General features: G+C 43.3%; 1 protein-coding gene across 1 annotated transcript; it reads right to left on the reverse strand.

The window, feature by feature from the left end:
- Positions 1-659: 659 nt before the first annotated feature.
- On the reverse strand, positions 660-18,211 carry eftud2 (elongation factor Tu GTP binding domain containing 2). Its single transcript, XM_061846968.1, has 28 exons — positions 18,055-18,211; positions 17,009-17,127; positions 16,776-16,938; positions 16,570-16,648; positions 15,739-15,814; positions 15,581-15,646; positions 15,468-15,503; positions 14,588-14,678; positions 14,445-14,527; positions 14,199-14,365; positions 13,996-14,120; positions 13,868-13,931; positions 13,703-13,793; positions 13,489-13,624; positions 12,884-13,011; positions 12,252-12,445; positions 12,055-12,166; positions 11,840-11,980; positions 11,661-11,762; positions 11,503-11,585; positions 9,765-9,851; positions 8,957-9,083; positions 8,074-8,161; positions 7,354-7,472; positions 6,967-7,061; positions 6,746-6,899; positions 1,068-1,175; positions 660-968 (listed from the first exon to the last, which is right to left on the reverse strand). The coding sequence occupies exons 2-28, from the start codon at positions 17,114-17,116 to the stop codon at positions 873-875; spliced, it is 2,919 nt and encodes a 972-aa protein (XP_061702952.1). The 5' UTR covers positions 17,117-17,127; positions 18,055-18,211; the 3' UTR covers positions 660-872.
- Between the last annotated feature and the right edge of the window lie 1,049 nt (positions 18,212-19,260).

The raw sequence follows: 19,260 nt of genomic DNA on the forward strand, positions 1-19,260 counted from the left end.
GGTAATACAGTTTTGGTTCCTATTTGCACGGTCACACTGTTTTCAAGCCGTGCCCATCTGAAACAGTTTTTTACCCCGCGGTCAATTTCCCTGGCACGATCTTCATCTTTTCTCTCCGAGACTTTCGCCATACTGGCAAACGTGCAGACCGCTCGATAGCATATGCGTACGTATGTCTGTAATAAACATAATGCTTCTCTATGAAATGTTAACATCAGAGTGAAAATACGGCCAAAATGCTGCCGGAAATCAGAATCTTGTCGTTATTATAAACACCAAATTTAATGCAAACAGATGGCAATGTCGTTTTCCGCTATCACAGCTGTGACTAATTTCACGACGAGCGTTGCCGATAGATGCTGGCGGGCGGTCTTGATCATAGTCTCACCCTGCGTCAAGCTGTACCCTCCTCCCCCACCCCCAAATTTATTTAACGGATTTACACATTTCAGAAAAATGACAATTTCAGCGGAAAAAACTCTGAATCCCGCGAATCCGCCGAAAATTCTCATCCCTGAGTCAGGCAATTAAAAATGTTTTTTGGGGGAGGCAGAACAGCTTGGTCCCGATCCCCCCCCCCCCCCCCCCCCCCGTAGAGTTTACTGTATCGTCATTGCAAGGAAAACTAAACTTAAAAAAAAAAAAAAAACGCATTAAAAGCAGGAGTTTCTGGAGTAAAAATGGAAAAAAAAATGAAAAAGTCAAAAGATTTTTTTTTTAAGGATTTTCAGTTGTTTTTGTGTATTCTACAACAACATTCTGTACATATAGAAAATAAAGACATGAAAAATGCTGAATGCATATCAGAATGTCCATAGACTTGTGGATCCCCCCCCAAATAGAAATAAGGATGCGTCGCATTCTAGTTGCACTCACATGGGATAATTTAGCACCACGTCCTGTTTGGCCAGCTCCAACAACATAGGATCGTCGAAGAACTTGCTGATACTTACGTCCTCGCTCAAGCCCTGCCGCGCAAGCAACACACGAGGGCGTCAGTGGTGATGGAGGAGCAAAAAGCAACCGATGAACGTGAAGAAGAAGAAGAAGAGGCGGCAGCAGCTCACCTTGCGTCGTCGGGTCTTGATCATGAACTCTCTGGCCAGGTGGGGGGCGGGCTGGGGCTCCAAGGGCCTGATCACGATGCTCTTGTCCAGCGGGTCACCAGGAACAATCTGGAGTGGACAGAAAACATTGGATGCAATTAAAATAAATATAATGGTTCCTTGATTCATACAGCAATGTGTACTTAACCATAAAAACAAACTAAGCAAATGCAATTAAATAAACTGGTTCTCTAAAGTGGAATTAATCCCCAAGTTACACACACAAACACTTTAAATACACCATAAAAGGTTCTCGGGAAATGCTGTGTCACTGTTTTGACATCTGTAAAACGGACACGTGAGACCAAGTCAGGTCACCAACATTTTGCCTTTGGAGGTCATATCAGAGTAGAACCAAGGTGGGACATAATCTATCCCCACAGGTTTGGCTGGAAAGACGCGGGACAAAAGCGTGCTTAACCCCTGAAAATCCCATCGCCCGCTCACAGCCTTTCAAGAGTATCCTAAGTTATGGCTACGAGCAGAGACATTTTTCCACACGCTTTCAACCCTGCGGGTAATTTGTGCATTTTTTTTTAACGGCCGCAAGGGGCCAATCGAACGTAAAAGGCAAGAATGAGACCCGGTGGAATATATGTGCCGAGGAAGTACCTTATTCCAGCCCTGTTAGCGGTGCGCTAGTGTTAGCGTTGTGCTAGCTTGTTGCTGCTGTGATACCGGCGTGTCTCAGTGATATTTACCGGTAAGTTTCATTTTAATCGGCCCCGTTAGCATGGGGCTAGCGTTAGGGTTAGCTTTAGCGCTAGCATTAGCATTTGGGCTACCATTAAACTCTTTCTGTGTACAGTCTTGCTTTGTAAATATTTCGTTTCAATGTGGGCATTTGCAGCTTTTACACAGCTGCGGCCTATCTATGTACTAAATGGTATTTCCTTTACAAATGTACTCGGTGAGGCTTGTAACCAGGTGCGCTCCGTAGGCCGGGAACTACGGTAAACATTTTCTGATTTCTGGAGTCCTGCATGAAATCAGAGTGATTGTTTGCATTTAAAACGAGACATTTGCAAACATCGCCTTTAAGTTTGGAAAAAATTTTCCCATATTTTCAGAAAAGTTACAGACCAAAGCAGTAACTGAATCGGGCTTAACTTATAGAAAAAAATACTTAATGTATTACCGAAGTCATCATTATTTGCAGTCATATTATGAAAAACCTGTCATACCCTTGTGAGGATAAGCAGCTAGGAAAATGGATGGTTAACATGTAGGCGAACCTGAAGCAAATTCAATAGTCTAAATTGAACTAGTAGCCCTTCGCATTACCCTAAACAAGGAGTAGCTCTTAGTTTCAAAAAGCTCGAGTACATCACCACTTCCACTAGTGTCGTATGGCTTAGTACCGTAATTCTCGGAATACAGAGCGCACCTGGTTCTAAACCTCACTCAGTACATTTGTAGAGGAAATACCATTTGGTACATACATACACTGCAGCTGTGTAAAAGCCGCAATTTCCCACATTGAAACACGAGATATTTACAAAGACGCTACACAGTTTAACGCTAGCGCCGCGCTTACGCTAACACTAGTGCCACGCTAACAGAGCCAGTTTAAAAAAAAAAAACATACTGGTAAAAAAAAAAAAAAAAAAAAAAAAAATCACTAAGACGCGTCAGTAACATGCTAGCCCAGCGCTAACAGGGCCGGACCCGTAAAAGTCACTTCCTCGGCACATATATTCCACCGGTTTCACTCTTACCTTTTCCGCTCAAGTGCCCCCTTGCGGCCGTGAGAAAAAAAAAATTGCACAAATTAACCGCATCATTGCATAAACCGCAGGGTTGAAAATGTGTGAAAAAAAGTTGCGACTTATAGGCCAGAAATTACGGTAGTTTTTACTTTAATTATTCAACAATAACAATAAATCCGATAATTAGTAGTCATGAAAAAAATCTTGCAGTCAATTATTTCTAAATATATTCTTATTCAATTAATCGATGGAATAATTGCTTCTGAATATTATACAGTGACAACCTGATTTTGAAGCACCAAATTTTGCGCGCTGCTGACGCCAACTAACCATTAGAACACGTTGATGCCGTGTGAGACTTCCCGGTCGAGGCCATTCTTCGGGGTTGCTGTTAAAGGCTGAATTCGCGTTACAGTTCTATAGAATCATTTTTTTGGTGGTTTTGTTCCAATCAGAAAATGCCCAACATTACGACTTCAACCAACCTCCAGAGAGATTACATGTCCACAAGATACATCTATCCGGTCCACTTGGGAAATCGTCTCATTTGTATCAAGCTCAGGGGGCGGAGAAAAAAAAAAAAAAAAAAAAAAAAAAAAAAAATTAAAAAAATCTGAGAAACAATCCATCAAAGGTTTAAAAAAAATAAATAATAAAAAAAAAAAACGCTTGACAGTCTCGCCGAGTGGACCTTTTTTTGTGTGTGCGCGCTCATCATGTGATTCATTGGCGAGCGTGTTGCGCCGCTGCCACTGACTCAGGAGCGCGTCCATCACGCTGATGGAGGCGGAGACGTGTAAGCGCAGCTGGTGACCGGCGCTGGCAACAGTACGACGTTGGCAGGTTGAGCAAGGCCTTTTTTTTTTTTTTTTTACTTTAAAAGATGATTCGGCTGTTGTGTCACGCAAACCCAAAGCACATCAAGAGTCTCATTGTCAGGTAATACTTACACCAACACCAACTTGATCTCCCAAGAAGATTCTTTTCTTCCCAACTTTTGGGTGATGTTTCTTTAATTTAATAAAATCCAAGTTACAAAGCTATTGGGGATAATGTCCTTTGGAGAGAAAAGGTGGAATTTTTTTTTTTTTTTGAGAAAGCCTGGCAGCTGATCACACCGAGGTGCTGTAGAGCTCGTGCATGTGACGTTACCATCTTCACGGCGCCATATTGCCGGTCAAAAAAAGCTGCTCGACGGTGGGGGGGGGGGGGACATTGAACCGGAGTAGAAAATGTTATCAATGCCCGAGACTTGTTGTCCTGTTGTTTGTCACAACAGACGAGACCGACATTCAAAGAGGTCATTCTATAGAATACCAGCTGAAAAGATCGATGGATTTTGGAAATTAAATGTAATGGATGGTGGCCAACCAAATACACACGCTTCATTTCAGGTAGGAATTATTCTTCTCAATCTCAAATTCCCAAGAAATATTTATAATGCCAAGTTGGCTCATTTGAGAACAATGAGTTTACAAAACCCCCCCTAAAAAACATGACAGGGAGTCTTCTCCAACGTACAGGGAAGCGTGTTGCGGCCACACGTTAAACCTCTCCGACAGACTTTTTTTTTTTTTTTTTTTAAATATGCATTCTTCTCAAATGAGTTTAATGCGTATTTAAAAAAAAGAAAATATACCGTCTGTTGCAGAGAGGTTTATATAGGTTCACGAGCCGTTTCCCCGTTGAGAACAGATCCAACAACAAAGTATTTCCTACACTTTCAAACGCTTCCGCGTAAATATCAACGACTTATTCACCAGAGCCACGTGTAGATCCAGTTGTCCAAGACAAGCGGAAGAGAATTAACAGTCCAATTTGTTATTATCGACTTCGGTATTAAATATGGGTCCTCTATGCCAAGTGTCTCATTTTTCCACGTACCTTTGTCTATTATTCAGTATAAAACAAAACTCTGGGCGTCGTGCTACAAGACATATTTTCGTTTTGTCTCAACGGACTTAGCATTGAACAATGATTTGTTTGACCGGCAATATGGTCAGTCATGTGATTTTGGTGACGTAGGTGCACAAGCTTTACACTCTCACAAAGAAACTGCAAGATAAGTGTATTTGGGAGTTCAATGTGCCACCCGGTCTAAGAAAGCTCCACTAGAAAAATAACATTCAATTCCATAATGAGCGAAAGATAACGGCTATGAAGTCAAGAGTCTTCAAAAGTTGACTTCAGCCTGACCCGAATGAATGAGTGAGTATCTACCAGGCGAGACCCCCAAGCATTTCCTGGCCTCAGGAAGGGACAACACATGGGAAGAAACCAAGTTTCAAGGCTGAAGGCAAATTAACAGATGGACGGAACAGAAATTTGACATCGATTACAAGCTGACACTGGCAGACCACCAGCGCACTAACGAGTCTGATGGGTCAAATAAAACTGTAGTCCGGCGGCAACTGTATCAATACGAGCTAGTCCGTTTTGCCCAAAGTAGTGGCGACGCAAAAGATGGATTCCCTGTAAGTAAATATGTAATCATACTATGTGGTGATGATGTGACTCACTGCTAGAGGCCATAAACAACAAGAACCCCAGCTTGAGACTGGGAGAAAAAAATCATTCCTTTGGAAGAGCGTTACAGCATTTCAGCTGACTCCACACACTAACGTCACGTATCAACTATGGAAAAAAAAAATATGTTCATATCTTCCCGAAAAAACATAGGTCCTGACTCAACAATACACAGTGGTACCTCTACTAACAAACATGTCTAGTAATGAAAAATTCAGGTTACGAAACGCCTCCTCAGAAAACTACTGTCTCTAATTACAAATGAAAATTCAGGATACAAAACGAAAAAAATTCGCAGCCCTCAAACTCCACCGAACGTAGACATCATGTATCTTGATTTGTGTGGCGCGACAATGCTGCTCTCCCATTGGCTATCGCGTAGCATCTTCCTAGCATCGCATTGGCTACGAGGGACGTAAATCTTTAGCCATGATGCGCATCCTGTATTTTGGTTTGTGTGGCACGATAGAGATTATGCTCTTTACATGTAAAAAGCGCTTCTACTTATGAAAAATTCACATTACAAAACGACCTCTTGAACAAACTAATTTCATAAGTAGAGGTACGACTGTATACTAATATATAGATGCATTTCACAAAAGTTCAGTTATTTCAACAGCTGAATTCAAAGCCTGAAACTAACAAATTATGATTGCACAAGTTTTCAGATGCCTGATTCCTACAAATTACTGTATTTAGAATACTGTATGCAGTTTTTGTTAACTGATATGAATTGTGCCATTTCATCACCTGTAAACTATATCAACAAAATAACATTTCACTGTATAGATTTCACTTTTGGAATGCCCCTACTGAAATAAATTAACTTTTCCCCTATATTCTAATTTACTAAAATGCAGCTGTACACTACGATCAGTTACGCACAACTCATAAAACTTACATTTGAATTTAAAGCTTCCACGTGAACGTCATGGGCAGTTTTTCATAGATTATGTTTTCTGTATCCCCCCGCTGAGGCGTTCGGGTGTTAACATGACACCTTTGACGCTGCTTCCACATAAAGGACTTTGCCATAATAAGCGCTCATCTGATGTAAGCCGATCTTAACGCCGGGCGACAGCCGCTGAGAGCGCGCGCAAACATGTCGGACGTGGCAGCCCGAGACGGGGCTTAAATCTTAATGACTCAACACTCTGCGCACATCAGCGGTGACGGAGGCCGAGCGGCGACTGTGATGCGCGTGCGGGGGGGGGGGGCGCTGCACGCCACGGCAGATTTTGCGGCACACGGATTGGCGCGTGTGCGTACAGTGCTGCTTCACAACTTTAAGAAGTTTTGCACATTTTTAGACTGACTGACTGGCGTATATAAACACACTAGACGCATCAATAGCATCACTTTACTTATTTGAAGCGTAAAATGAATTTTGTGTCACAGTCGTACCTGCCAGTGGTGGAAGACTGACAGCGCAAAGGCCTGCCCCTGCGTGTGCGTGCGGAGGTCGGTCTCAAAGCCGAAGGAGTCAATGGCTGGGATGAAGGCCTTGATGGTGTAGAGGGGAGAGCCCGGGATGGGCGCGTCCTGCGTAACGTGGCCTCTGCGCAACAACAACGACAGCGTGAATCCCGGCTCCGCAGTTCTTAAAAACAGGAACAGGAACTGACCTCCTCCGGGCAAGCACTGTGTAGACGGCCGAGACGCAATCAGCCGGAGCCTGAACCTCCACAAAGTAGTATGGCTCCATCAACCTTGGAGTGGCCTGGAAGATACACAAACACACGCAACCCCCCCCCCCCGCCAAAAAAACAGTCAACACGCGGCTAACACATGCATAGATGACACGGTCAAAATGAGATGAGGAGACGAGCCAAAAATTGCGAGCGAGGAACATCACTGCGCCGCAATTAAAGAGAACGATCGTCAGCGAAATGCAAAGTGTAATCAGCGTAATGGAACATTAAAGAAAGCGAGACTTTATGAGTCTAATGGCGGACGGGAAGAGGGCTTGGTGGAGGCGGGGGGCCCCGGGCCGGGGGCCTCGATGAGCTCACCATGAGGAAGGCCGAGTACACCACCCTCCTGGCGGTCGGGATGACCTGGCCGCCGCCGCGGTGCAGCGGCTCTTGAGCGATGACGGCGTCCAGGATCTTGAACTTGACGTTGCGGATGGCTGAGGGACATTCAGAAGGTAGGAGGAGGTCACGGCGGGAAAATACATCAATGGCAATACTCCTGCACAGGTGCCGGTGAAGTCGAAGTGCGCACAGAGAAAGCTGCCCGTGCGCTGCGCCAAGTCAGCAGGTTTCTGGCCCGATTTCAAGTCGGCCGACTCACTTTTGAATCAATTAGAAGTCTCACCGGAGGACATTTTGTCGTCTGGCGTGGGGAAAGAACGAGCGGTAATTGGCAGCTCTCAAGTGTTATAACCATGGTACCAAGTATTATAGTGTCATAAATTTGGTCACGAGCAGCACGGTGAATGCGTGGCTAGCACATCTGCCTCACAGTTGAGAGGTCCTGAGTTAGAATCTCTGACTAGCCTATCCTGTGCAAAGCAAAATCGCGTTTCCTTCCGAATTAAATGACCTAAATCAATAGAGATGAGCTACACAGCTTTCCCCATGCAACTACTTTTTTTTCCACGTGCGTGCAGCAGGCTACACACAAGTTATGCAGATGTGCTGCGCAGGGCGAAGCGCAGGTCACGTGATGTCGACCGCGGGGAGTATAAAGTGGCCTTAAGTCCAGCTTTAGAAAGCGATGGGCCTTACGCTCGTCACACAGAGGACCCTCCCTGGTGCCCCACTGGAAACCCTGAACGATGCTGTCCTTGACAGAGCCCAGCAGTGCCTTGTCCACCTGTCGAGCACAACAACAACACAGAATTGAAAGCTGCAGTCACTAATAAATGCAAAATAACTAGTTAACACCATATGAGCGTAGACGAGCTACGTTCCATCTACAGTTACTGATACATTAACAGTCACTCACATTTGACGGGCGCGACCGCGCGCTCGCAAATCTGCACAGTCGAGCACGAAAAAGGTAGATATTGAAAGACGTCGCTTATTTTGTGAACTCTTGACATTAATTTACGTGTTTATTGAATAAACATTAACTAAACGAGCCTGCTGCAAAACAACCAATTTTCACCCGGAAACAGGAAATGCAAGTTTACCGTACTGGACATGTACGGACATGTTTGTAGTACTAATGCTGTTTTTTATAGTCTTTAGTTCCCTATGATAAAACATATTTTAGCTACTAGTCACTCACATTTGAACTCGCACTCGCAAATCTGCAGTCAAGCACGAAAAATCACACACGTAAAATGTGTTACGAGTAGAAAAAATAGATATTGAAAGACGTCGCTTATTTTGCGTAGTCTTGACATTAGTTTACGTGTTGAGCAAGTACGGAAGTGATGACAAAAGCGCGTGTTCCAAGCTGCTTCACGTACTACGAGCGCATTTACGCCGAAAGTCATCAACATCATGAGCCGTGTCAAAGGAAATTCAGTTACACCAGGGGTGGTCAATGCGTCAATCGCGAGGCAGTTTTGGTTGATCATCCAGTTCTAGCTATCATCAATGGATAGACAATAGACTTTTTTTTTTTTTTAAGAGGTCTCAGTTGCCTCCAAGTAAGTCTGACCTCTGATGGCAGCGTGTCATCCACCAGGATGTTGGGCCCCGTCGTGTCGGGTCCGAAGGCCCAGATGGATCTGGCGGCCAGCAGATCCCAGTCGTACTTTGTCTGGAAAAACTCACCCAGCTTCTTCCTGGAGGAGAAAGCGGGGGATGGGGTTAAGAGAGGTTCTTTGCGTGAAGTGTCAGCTGTAACATAAAAGAGATAGGTTGATTGGGGCGGGCAGAGAGGTTAATGGAAGAGGTTCTGTCTAATGGGGTGTGAAGTGTGCGGATTTGTGGCACCGTCGCACGTGCACAACCACACAAACACGCGCAGCACAGGAAATTTCATATGTGCTCTTGGGTGATTTTCAATTAGCGTAAGTGAGCCGATCAATAGCGAGGAGGCTCTTGAACAGATGTCCACGTTCTTTTCACCAAACACAGCACAATATTTTTTATTTTGTCCAAATAGTCCACAAGAGAAATGCCCTATAAAACACATCATTTGAATTAAATTCAATTCCAGAAAAAAACACACTCTCCACTAAATTAAAAGTCATCAGGCCGTGGCATATCGCTTAAAAATGAAAAAGAATATTGAGTAGTCGTACATTTTTCCATCATGCTTTTTAATTAAAAGACCAAATGGTCATTCCTGCATGCCTGCGCATTTGTCACCCACTAACTGAGGGATAAAGAAGAAATATGGCGACGTCTCGGGAGCCTTTTACGCGAATATCTCGCGGTACGTGCAACATTACAACTCGCCCATTTTAATTCATCACAGGATAACGCGACGCGCGGAAGCCGCGAGACGGCCGGCGTCATACCTGTTCCAAGTAATCTGCACCACTTCGTTCTCGATGTCCTCGGCTAACCCCTTCTCCAAGGGCTCGGCGATCATGGTGATCTTGTTCCTGCCAATGGCAACACGCAGTCACCTGTCAATCACTCGCTCTGACGCGACTCCTAGATGCGGAGGGGTGGGGGATGGGGCAAGGCCAACCCTGACGGCAACTTTTTTTTTTTTTTTTTAATTCTATGTTAATATAAACCTCAACGGCCACAGATTCAGGCATACCAAATGAGATCCAATATTAAACTTAAAGAAAAAAAATGGGGGGGGGGTTAAAAGAGGCAATAACATTCCATTTTGATTGTAGGTTAGTTGAGGTCGCCATTTAAAATAGAAGTTTAAAATTTTTGACACAACTAAGCACAGTCCAAACTGTGAAGATAATCCATAACGTCTCCTTTAACACTGACCGCATCTTACCAAGAGCATCTTCCAATGTTAAGAATCTCATTATTATTATTATTTACAACGTATTTGTTGCACTATAAGGTGCACCAAAAAACCTTTAATTTTCTCAAAAGCTGACAGTGCGCCTTATTTATGGATCAATATTGAGCCTTTAGCACAGGTCCATCTAACGGATGCATAACGCAACCGCAGCCTCTACTGCAGCGTCTATTCTCTGCGCCTTATAATGCGGTGCGCCTCATATATGCAAAAACGTTTTAAAATAGGCCATTCATTGAAGGTGCACCTTATAACGCGGTGCGTCTTATAATGCGGAAAATACAGTAATATATATATATATATACATACATATCTAAGGTGAAGCATTTTCATGTGTTCTGGGACTGTCCAATCATTTTAAAATACTGGAAAGACATTCAACAAAATATGGAGAAAAATATAAAAGTCAGGATTCCTTTAAAATTTGAAACCTTATGCTTGGGATTAATACTGGACAATGTCAAGGGTCCAGAAAATGAATATATATCCAGTATTTTGTCACTATCAAGGAAATGGTTGATAAACAGTTGAGGATTGGATTAAAGTGGTTCAAGAGATCTTTCAAATGGAGAAGTTAACTTTCATCTTGAGGCAAGAACAAAAGTTTGAGGGACATTGGGAAAACTGGACAAAATATGCCATAACATCAAAAGATGTTTCTACATAATGTGAAATCAAGTTTATATTAATTTTGTTCATTGGTTCCCACCACTTATTCCTTTTGTTGTTGTCATTATTATTATATGTTGTGCCGTGTATTTTTTATTTTTAGTTTTCCAACTCGCAAGAATTGCATCTTGTCTTGTTGTCAGAACAGGTGTCACCCATCACCCGTTCCGATACCAAGAAAATTTGAAACTTGAATTTTTTTTTACTTGAAGCGAATATGTAAATCACTGTACATTGTTTTTGGAACATTTGTTGTAATGTGCTTAGAGGTGGTATCATTTTTCTTCTTTTTTTCACTACTATGATTATTCTTGTTTTCCCTTTTAGGTCTTTTTTTTGCTCACTTACAGGTATGAACTTGGTTGAGGATGACCTAGTAGATGAAATAATCCCTCCTAATCTGTCATTTATAAAGGTATTATTATCCCACTGTTAATGAATGTAAATTAATTGTATTTTTTCTCCTTTCTCTGTTTGTATATAAAAATGTGAAAAAAAATCTAATTATTTACACCAATGCAATGGACAGGCACAAAGGCAGATTTTTTGCCAACGTTATTGAATGACATTTTGCCGCGCATTTACGCAACACTCACTTTTTATTTGGCGTCTCAGCAAAACACTTTAAAGACGACGTCTCCACAACCGTTTCACAGAAAGTCACGACCGGGTCGGCAACCTGTGGAGAGGAAAAAGAAGCGTCACAAAAAAATAAATAAAAACAAATAAACAAAACAAAAATGATTTCAAATACTTTAATGTCGATCTCGGAGTACATCTTGCGCAGGTCGTGCATAACACAGTCCAGGTAGAGCTCCCCCGTGCCCAAGATGACGTGCTCTCCGGACTCCTCCACCTATCAACACACACGGGCCGCATGAAGCAAGCTGCACCTTTCTGGAGACGTGCACCTCCTCAACTGGTGCAACGCACCTTTGTGGTCAGGGAGGGGTAACTCTTGTTGACCTTACGCAGTCCGTCCAACATTTTAGGCAGCTCCGATGGGTTAACGGGCTCCACTGCGATTTTAATCACGGAGGCTGTATTGAACTTCAACGGCCTAAAAATCTGAGCCTGTTGTGAGACAGAAAAGTTGATGAAGCACTCGTTCAATTTCAGCCTTTGCCGCCGATTGTTGGGAGCCCGACCTCCTCGTTCCCTCGGGGTTCTGTGATCGTGGCTGTTTTGACAATGGGCTGGTCACATCCTTCAATGAGGACCCAGTTCCCGGCAGGAACTCGATTCACTTCAATTTGATATCTTTAAAAAAAATGGAAGGGACAGGACTTAATTAATTTCTAAAAAAGTATTCTATCTTTAAAAAGTCTAAATACTCGAGACGTACCTGGCGACAGAAATCCAGAGCCGGCCGACGGTGCAGACTTGGGAATCTTCCTCATCCTCCAGGGTGTAGTTTTCACCCAACACCTTGACAGGCTGGCCCGCCTGCATGGTCCCGCTGAGCACGCGGCCAAAAGCGTGGAACTGAACGCCGTCCTCGGTGCTGTACATTTTGGTGGTGTGGCACATCAGAGGACCCTCAACATGAAAATATTCACGTTACTTCCAAAGAGCTTTGGCACTTCCGAAGAGCTTTGGCGAGTCGTTAAATAAACTTTTTAACAGTTGTGAAAACACACCACATGTATAAAAGTATTGTGACACATGACCAGCAAATTAAAAGGTAAGAAAATGTGGCCTGCTGGCTTGCCGTCTCTGTTCTATTTTATCCCGAAGGTATTTGAAGGGCTTGTTCTTCCATACCAAGCCCACCAAAGCACGGTTTTATGGACCAACAGCCTGCCCCGAAGCTGTCCCCACAGAGATGGAAGCAGAAAATTGTCCAAGACACCGTCCTTCGATGACAAAATTAAGATTCAGGGACACCCCGCAACACTTTTGTCCCCGTGGTGATTATTGTTTATGGTAGGTAACGGAGTGACTGGCTCCTTGATCGTTTGCTCGTTAAAAACTCACTTCGGGGTCGCACTCGGTCATGGCCTCCCCGAGGTCTGAGTCCAGACCGCCTGTGTAGGTGTGCTCTATCTTGTTCCGGGCGCCATCCTGTGGCGAGGGGATGTGCTGCACACACATGTCCACCAGGCCTGCAGACAACAAATCATAGTTAGTGACAGATACTCTATTGTTAAATCATATTTGAACAATTTGGGATTTCTGCAATATCATGTCGCAAATTCAGTAAAGCTTTTGTGCGGGGTGTGATCAAATTGATCAGTGGTGGTTTTGCATAAGTGGCATTCACTTGCAGTCTTGATATGGAAAGTTCTAAAGGGAGTCCCCAGACATTGCCAATAATACCTCACATTTGTTGAGAGTTGCTTTTTTTTTTTTTTTAAATAATAGTTCGAGGGAGTCACAAATTAGCTAAATGGTAGCAACAAGCTGTTAAATTGACAGCCCTACAACACAATAGCCCTTGTTTTGCTCACACCTCACAGCTCGGCCCTGTCTGTCACAGTAATTAAAGCAGCATGAACACCCCCCAAAACACACAAAATAAAGATTTTTTTTTTTTAAATAAAAGGACAATATGTTAATTCAAAGATTGTCTTTCTATGTACCGGTGAAGTCTCCGAAAAAGCGGTTGCACACCAGCCTCAACAGCGGCCTGATGTTCAATTTCAGTTCTTCTTTGCTCAGGTGGACCCCCAGTTCATCCAGAACCCTGGGAAGGGACGTGTCCACATCACCGACCACCTAACCAAAGAGACGGTGTGAAGAAATGCGGATTGATTGTGGGGGAATGAACATCTCGTGGAGGATTTTCTACCCAACCTGTGAAAGGATTTTGTAGAGTGGCTCCAGGACAAACTCTACAAAACTGCGCTGGGAGTTACTTGTGGGAGCTTTCTTAGTGAACTTGCGCCTGAATGACATCAAAAGATTTTTAAAAACGACAAAACACAACATTTAACCAAAAAATAATGTGTAAACACTCACGTTTTGGGGTTGAAATAAATGTCTCCCCAGAGTCTCTTGGAAAACTCCATGTAATTGATGTCACCTGCAAACAAACACACTCATGAGATAAATGCTTGTTAAAGAGTGTTTACGTGCAGTCGGCTCACCGTAGGTATCGGCGTAGATCTTTGCAAAGGAGCCCAGTGTGAAACAGATGCTATACTGGGAGCTAGCGAAGCAGACATTTCCCAGGAGGGGAGAAACCACTAAGTTCTCGTCGGTGGAGTATGTGCTGATGGGAGAAAGCGGAACAAATGAGCACACCGCGTCGTCACGGGAGGTTTACGTTGCGTCGGCGACTGCCACTTACTTGAGAAGACCGTTGACCTCGTCCACAATATGGCGAAGTTTGTAGTAGGCGTCAGTAGGGGGCAGTTTGAGCTCCACAATGAGCCGGTCCACCTTGTTGATGCAGATGGTGATGGCCATGCGCTCCTGCACTGCGTGCTTGATGAGGCGCTCCGTGTTCAGCATCACCTGGTTAACGACATTGGTTAGTCACATGTTGGTCAACGTCTCCCAAAATGGCTACCGTTACTACGACAGTATGACGTACTCCTTCGGCCGCGTCGATGAAGAGGACGACGCCGTCTGAGATGCGGATGCTCGACGTGACCTCATCGGAGAAGTTGACGTGACCTGTTAGGAAAAGGAAACGTTTGCTTTCTGACGTTGTCGCCGCAACATGAAGAGGAGTACCTGGCGTGTCCATGATGTTCAGCAGGTAGGATTTGCCCCTGGAGTCGGGCAGGACCATTGTGACTGGTGTACTCTTGATTCCCACGCCTCTCTGTGAAATAGACAAAAAAAAAAAAAAAAAAATTGATTCATAGTGACAATATTGATATTTCCTTAAATCATGGGCTCCTTTGTAATAGCACGTTATAAAGTTATGACCATCCAGTGACTTCTAAGTGAGTTCTTAACTCCCGTAATTTCCGGCCTACAAGCCGCGACTTTTTTCCACACACTTTCAAACCTGCGGTTTATGCGGTGATACAGCTAATTTGTGCGTTTTTCCCCAACGGCAACAAGGGGACACTCGAGCGGAAAAGGTAAGAATGAGACCGGTGGAATATATGTGCCGAGGAAGTGACTTTTACCGTCCCTGTTAGCGCTGCGCTAGCGTGTTGCTGCTCTGTTACTGGTGTATCTCAGTGATATTTACCAGTAAGTTTTATTTTAACTAGCTCTGTTAGCTTTATCGCGGCGCTGGCGTTAGAATTAGCGTTAGCGTGGTGCTAGCGTTAAACTCTTTCTGTGTATTGTCTTTGTAAATATCTCGTGTTTCAATGTGGGCACTTGCGGCTTTTACACAGTTGCGGCGCATGTATGTACCAAATGGTATTTCCTTTACAAATGTACTCGGTGAGCCTTGTAACCAGGTGCGCTCCGTAGGCGGGGAATTACGGTATGTCGCACCAAGACCTAGCGGCCAACAAAGCGGCAGACTCGCTTGGCATCTCAAAATAACAGAGGAGCTACTGCGTTGACACAAGGTTTATATTTGTATCATTCTGCATCATGTATTATTCATATTTCCACATGTGAGAGAATTATGCTAATATGCCAGACTCACCTCCTGTTCAGTAAAGAGGATGTCTGTGTACCGGAGCTGAAAGAGTCATGAGGCCTGGGTTTAGTTATTTTACACAAATTTAGGTGAGCTACGTTGACATACGGCACACTCACGTCGACGTCGTCTCTTTTTCTGATCTCTGGATGGGTCTGCTCAATCAGACAGTCCACGAAGCAGGTCTGAAAAGGAAGACGTGTTATGTTGGGTTCCTCTTAGGGAACATGTGCTTCACTGGGCAAAGTCGCACAGAGGAAGACAAACAAAATCTCACCTTCCCGTGATGGAGGTGACCACACAGGGTGACGTTACGGATCAACTCAGGGCTATCCATCAGGTCAGCGAGGAATCTGAAAGAGCATGACAGTCGATCAGCTACGTCATGCACACACTGACTGACAATTGGAACGAATATGAGCATTTTCCCTCCTTTCTGATCAAACGATGATCACGAGTGGGATGTGCTCAGTAATTTTTCCTAACTTCCTTCCTTTTTTGCTATACACTAAATTAACAAACAACAACAAATATCTTGTGTTGACAATCATAGACATCCTCTTATGATATGTGAGTTATTCACATTGAATCCTTTTTTCGGTGTAAAAATCATCCTCTTTTATGCACTCTTTCTCCTGGCTGGGCGCCATCATGCCAAATTATTTTTGACGTACGTTTTTCAATCACAAATTATCACCGTAAAGCTTTTGGGGGATTTGGGTAAATTTTCCTTCAATTTTTGGAATAATCAAATAATTTGAATAGTTTGTTGTAAAAGCGTTGGCCTCACAGTTCTGAAGTCCTGGTTCAATCCCGGACCCGCCTGTGTGGAGTTTGCATGTTCTCCCCGTGCCTGCGTGGGTTTCCCTCGGGCACTTCGGTTTCCTCCCACATCCCAAAAACATGCAACATTAATTGGTCTCTAAATTGCCTCTAGATATAATTGTGAGTGTGGCTGTTTGTCTCTATGTGCCCTGCGATTGGGTGTACCCTGCCTCCTCCCCGTTGACAGCAGGGATAGGCTTCAGCACTTCCCGCGACCCTCGTGAGGATAAGCGGTGAAGAAAATGGATGGATGGATGTTGCAGCCCTGTGTGTGATGACTCACTCCATGTCATAAACTGTGGCCGGTAACTCCTGCTCCATCAGCGTGAACTGCTTGTGTCGCACCGGCTTTATGATGGGCTCTAATGAAATGGCAAAAGAGGGATTAAAAGTCCAGAAAACAATAGATGTCAAAAAGTAGATCTGTTTTATAAACTTTTGGATTGGATTTCACGAGGTTTTGTAGATAAACCAACTATAAAATTCAACCTGTCAGAGGTTGTGTGTCTTCTTCCTGGACGATGGTTTCCACTTCGGGGCCGTACACCTCCTCGGCAGTCGGATAGTACTTCTTATCCTCGTGCAGCACCACTTCCATGCCAGGCACGTCCTCCTCGGCATCGGCCGGCTCGTCATCATCGTCGTCGTCTCCCTGCAAGAGAAAATGACATGTTAAAATTTCAAAAAGGGTTAAACACAGAAAAAACAGAGCCATAAAACACCTCATCAGCGTCTCTGTCCTCTGCATCCAAGTCGTTCTCATCATCGTCATCAGAGTCCAGCGCTGGTCCAATGTAGGTGCCAAATTCGTCATACAGATCGGCCTCCATTTTACAGAGAACTTGACAAAAAAAGTCATGTTGATTAAAGATAAATAAAATACATACCGGTACATACTATAAATACACGACCTCTGTAACAAATACATAACAAAACTGAAGCTGAATTACAATAGAGAACACTAACTCAATTGGTTTAGGAGTTCAATTGAATATTTCATTTGTTATTTAACGTTGGTTGTAGATATCGTATTTTTGGGGTTGTCTCGCTGGCCAGCTCGTGTTATCAAACCTCTCCTGATGGCTCAGATTCTCTGACACTTCCAAATTCAATCAACTACTAAGTTCTCTTAACTGGGTTATATTAATGTCACTGTTCTAAAAAAAAAAAAAGTTTGTCCATGTTTTGAGTGCCAAATTTTATAATTTAATATCGGAATTAATCCCTAAAACCTCATTGTTGCATGCTGTCTGTTTCAGTGTTTAACAACCTTTCCAATGACACAAATCTTTTGAAAATTAGAGATTAAGAAAGTTCTGAATGTTCGAAATTAAGATTTAACTTTCGTAATATTTATCATTGGAATTTGATACTTGAATGATACTAAAATCACATTTAAAGAGTTTTAATGCTGAGCCTTCATGCTGGTCTCATGAAAAACAAATAACATTCGAAATTTTACACACAAGCCTGCCTTGTAATTTAGACACGTTTCTAAGAACTAAACGGCTAATGCTAACTTATCTTACATTGTTAACATTACAGCGCATTCGGCATGCAATATTTACAAGAAATAGTCTTGTAAAAGAACGTGAAAGTGTAGATGTGTATTTCACTTGAATGCATTTGGTAATTTGATTTTAGTTCATAATTAGCATGCTAGCGGGACAGCGAATGAATGGCCAGTAAAAACGTTCGCGTTACGTTCAGGTTGGACCACGATAATGCTAACATACGACTGGTACCCCGACGATGCAGAAACACTTACCTGTATTGTACTACAGAAAAGAAATTTTAAAAAATTATTTCCTGAATTTTATTTGTAGTAGGCTCAGTTTTAGGCAAAGAAATGTTTTATCCAAGTCGCTCCATGCGCGTCAAACGCCACTTCCGTTCTTTTTTCTTCTTCTATTGGCTGAAAAGCGAATAAGCGATCCATGCGTGCTCGTTATCGCCCCCGTTTCAATGTGTGGTAGGTTGTAGAATGCAATTCACACATTTTTTAGACCTCGTCAATATTTGTTCTGGTAGAGTGTCAAATATTATTAACTTTAATCCAGAGAAATAAAGTGTTCTTTGTTGAAACTTTTGGTCTGATTATCTATCCAAAATCTTCCGAAACTTTGGTGGCGTAAATATAAAAATATATATATTGTGTGTAGTTTTGAGCCCTCACCATTTGAAAGTGTATAGTTTAGTTTTGCCATTTTTGTTTTTAAACTACATATTTAAATGCTCTATCTCATTGTTCAGTCCCATTTTTTTCACCTATCCTATTACTGTATCACTTTGGCGCCACCTTGTGTTGTCCCGATGCCACGGAACTGTGTTGACGTGAGTGGGAGAGTTTCATTTAGACAAAAAAATATATATATATATTGCTTTGAAACCATATTTGGCATGCGTAGGCAATTTTTACCCATTTTTTCGGGGATGTGTCAAACCCTCACAGATTGATACTATTCGGGGGTCACTACAGTTTAATGCTCCACATTCTAGTGGATTGGTTGCTATAGTCTGGTCGCTTTGCTTTGTTGCCATAGCAACAGTGCACGCCGGCAGTGTGGGGGCACGCGTGCACTCCTTCACCTCAGGTAACCTCCAAGATCAGCTGCTAGTCCATTTTAATAACTGCAATAAATGGATATGATATCAGTAAAGTAAGATGGCCGGAGCAAAATTTGCTGGAGAGCTCCGCCGAGAGATACGAAAAGAAGACCAGATGCGCCATCGGGCTGTTGGAAAGCGGCTAAGCCTCGGTCAACTGGCAGGGTGGGGGGGGGGGGCCAAGGCCAGGGAGCCCCCCCCCACCCTGAGATTAGTCAAGACAGACATCCTCCCTGTTACTATGACTGCCAACCTAGCCTGAAAAAAGCCTGCTTTTTTTCAAGAACTTTGTAGAGTTGAAATAATTTTAAAAAAATCAATGCAGTTATCCGCAGATATTTGTTGGTTGTGGTCCGACCCGGTCCCT

Source organism: Syngnathoides biaculeatus, chromosome 16 (assembly GCF_019802595.1).
Source record: "Syngnathoides biaculeatus isolate LvHL_M chromosome 16, ASM1980259v1, whole genome shotgun sequence".
Lineage (NCBI taxonomy): Eukaryota > Metazoa > Chordata > Actinopteri > Syngnathiformes > Syngnathidae > Syngnathoides > Syngnathoides biaculeatus.

Bases quoted from the DNA above. Each gene is read 5' to 3' on its own strand.
- eftud2 (XM_061846968.1), bottom strand. From the start codon at position 17,116: ATGGAGGCCGATCTGTATGACGAATTTGGCACCTACATTGGACCAGCG. The intron at 16,939-17,008 runs GTGTTTTATGGC...TTTCTCTTGCAG, and splicing joins AGGACAGAGACGCTGATGAG to GGAGACGACGACGATGATGA. The intron at 11,981-12,054 runs GTCGGGCTCCCA...GTCTCACAACAG, and splicing joins AACCCCGAGGGAACGAGGAG to GCTCAGATTTTTAGGCCGTT.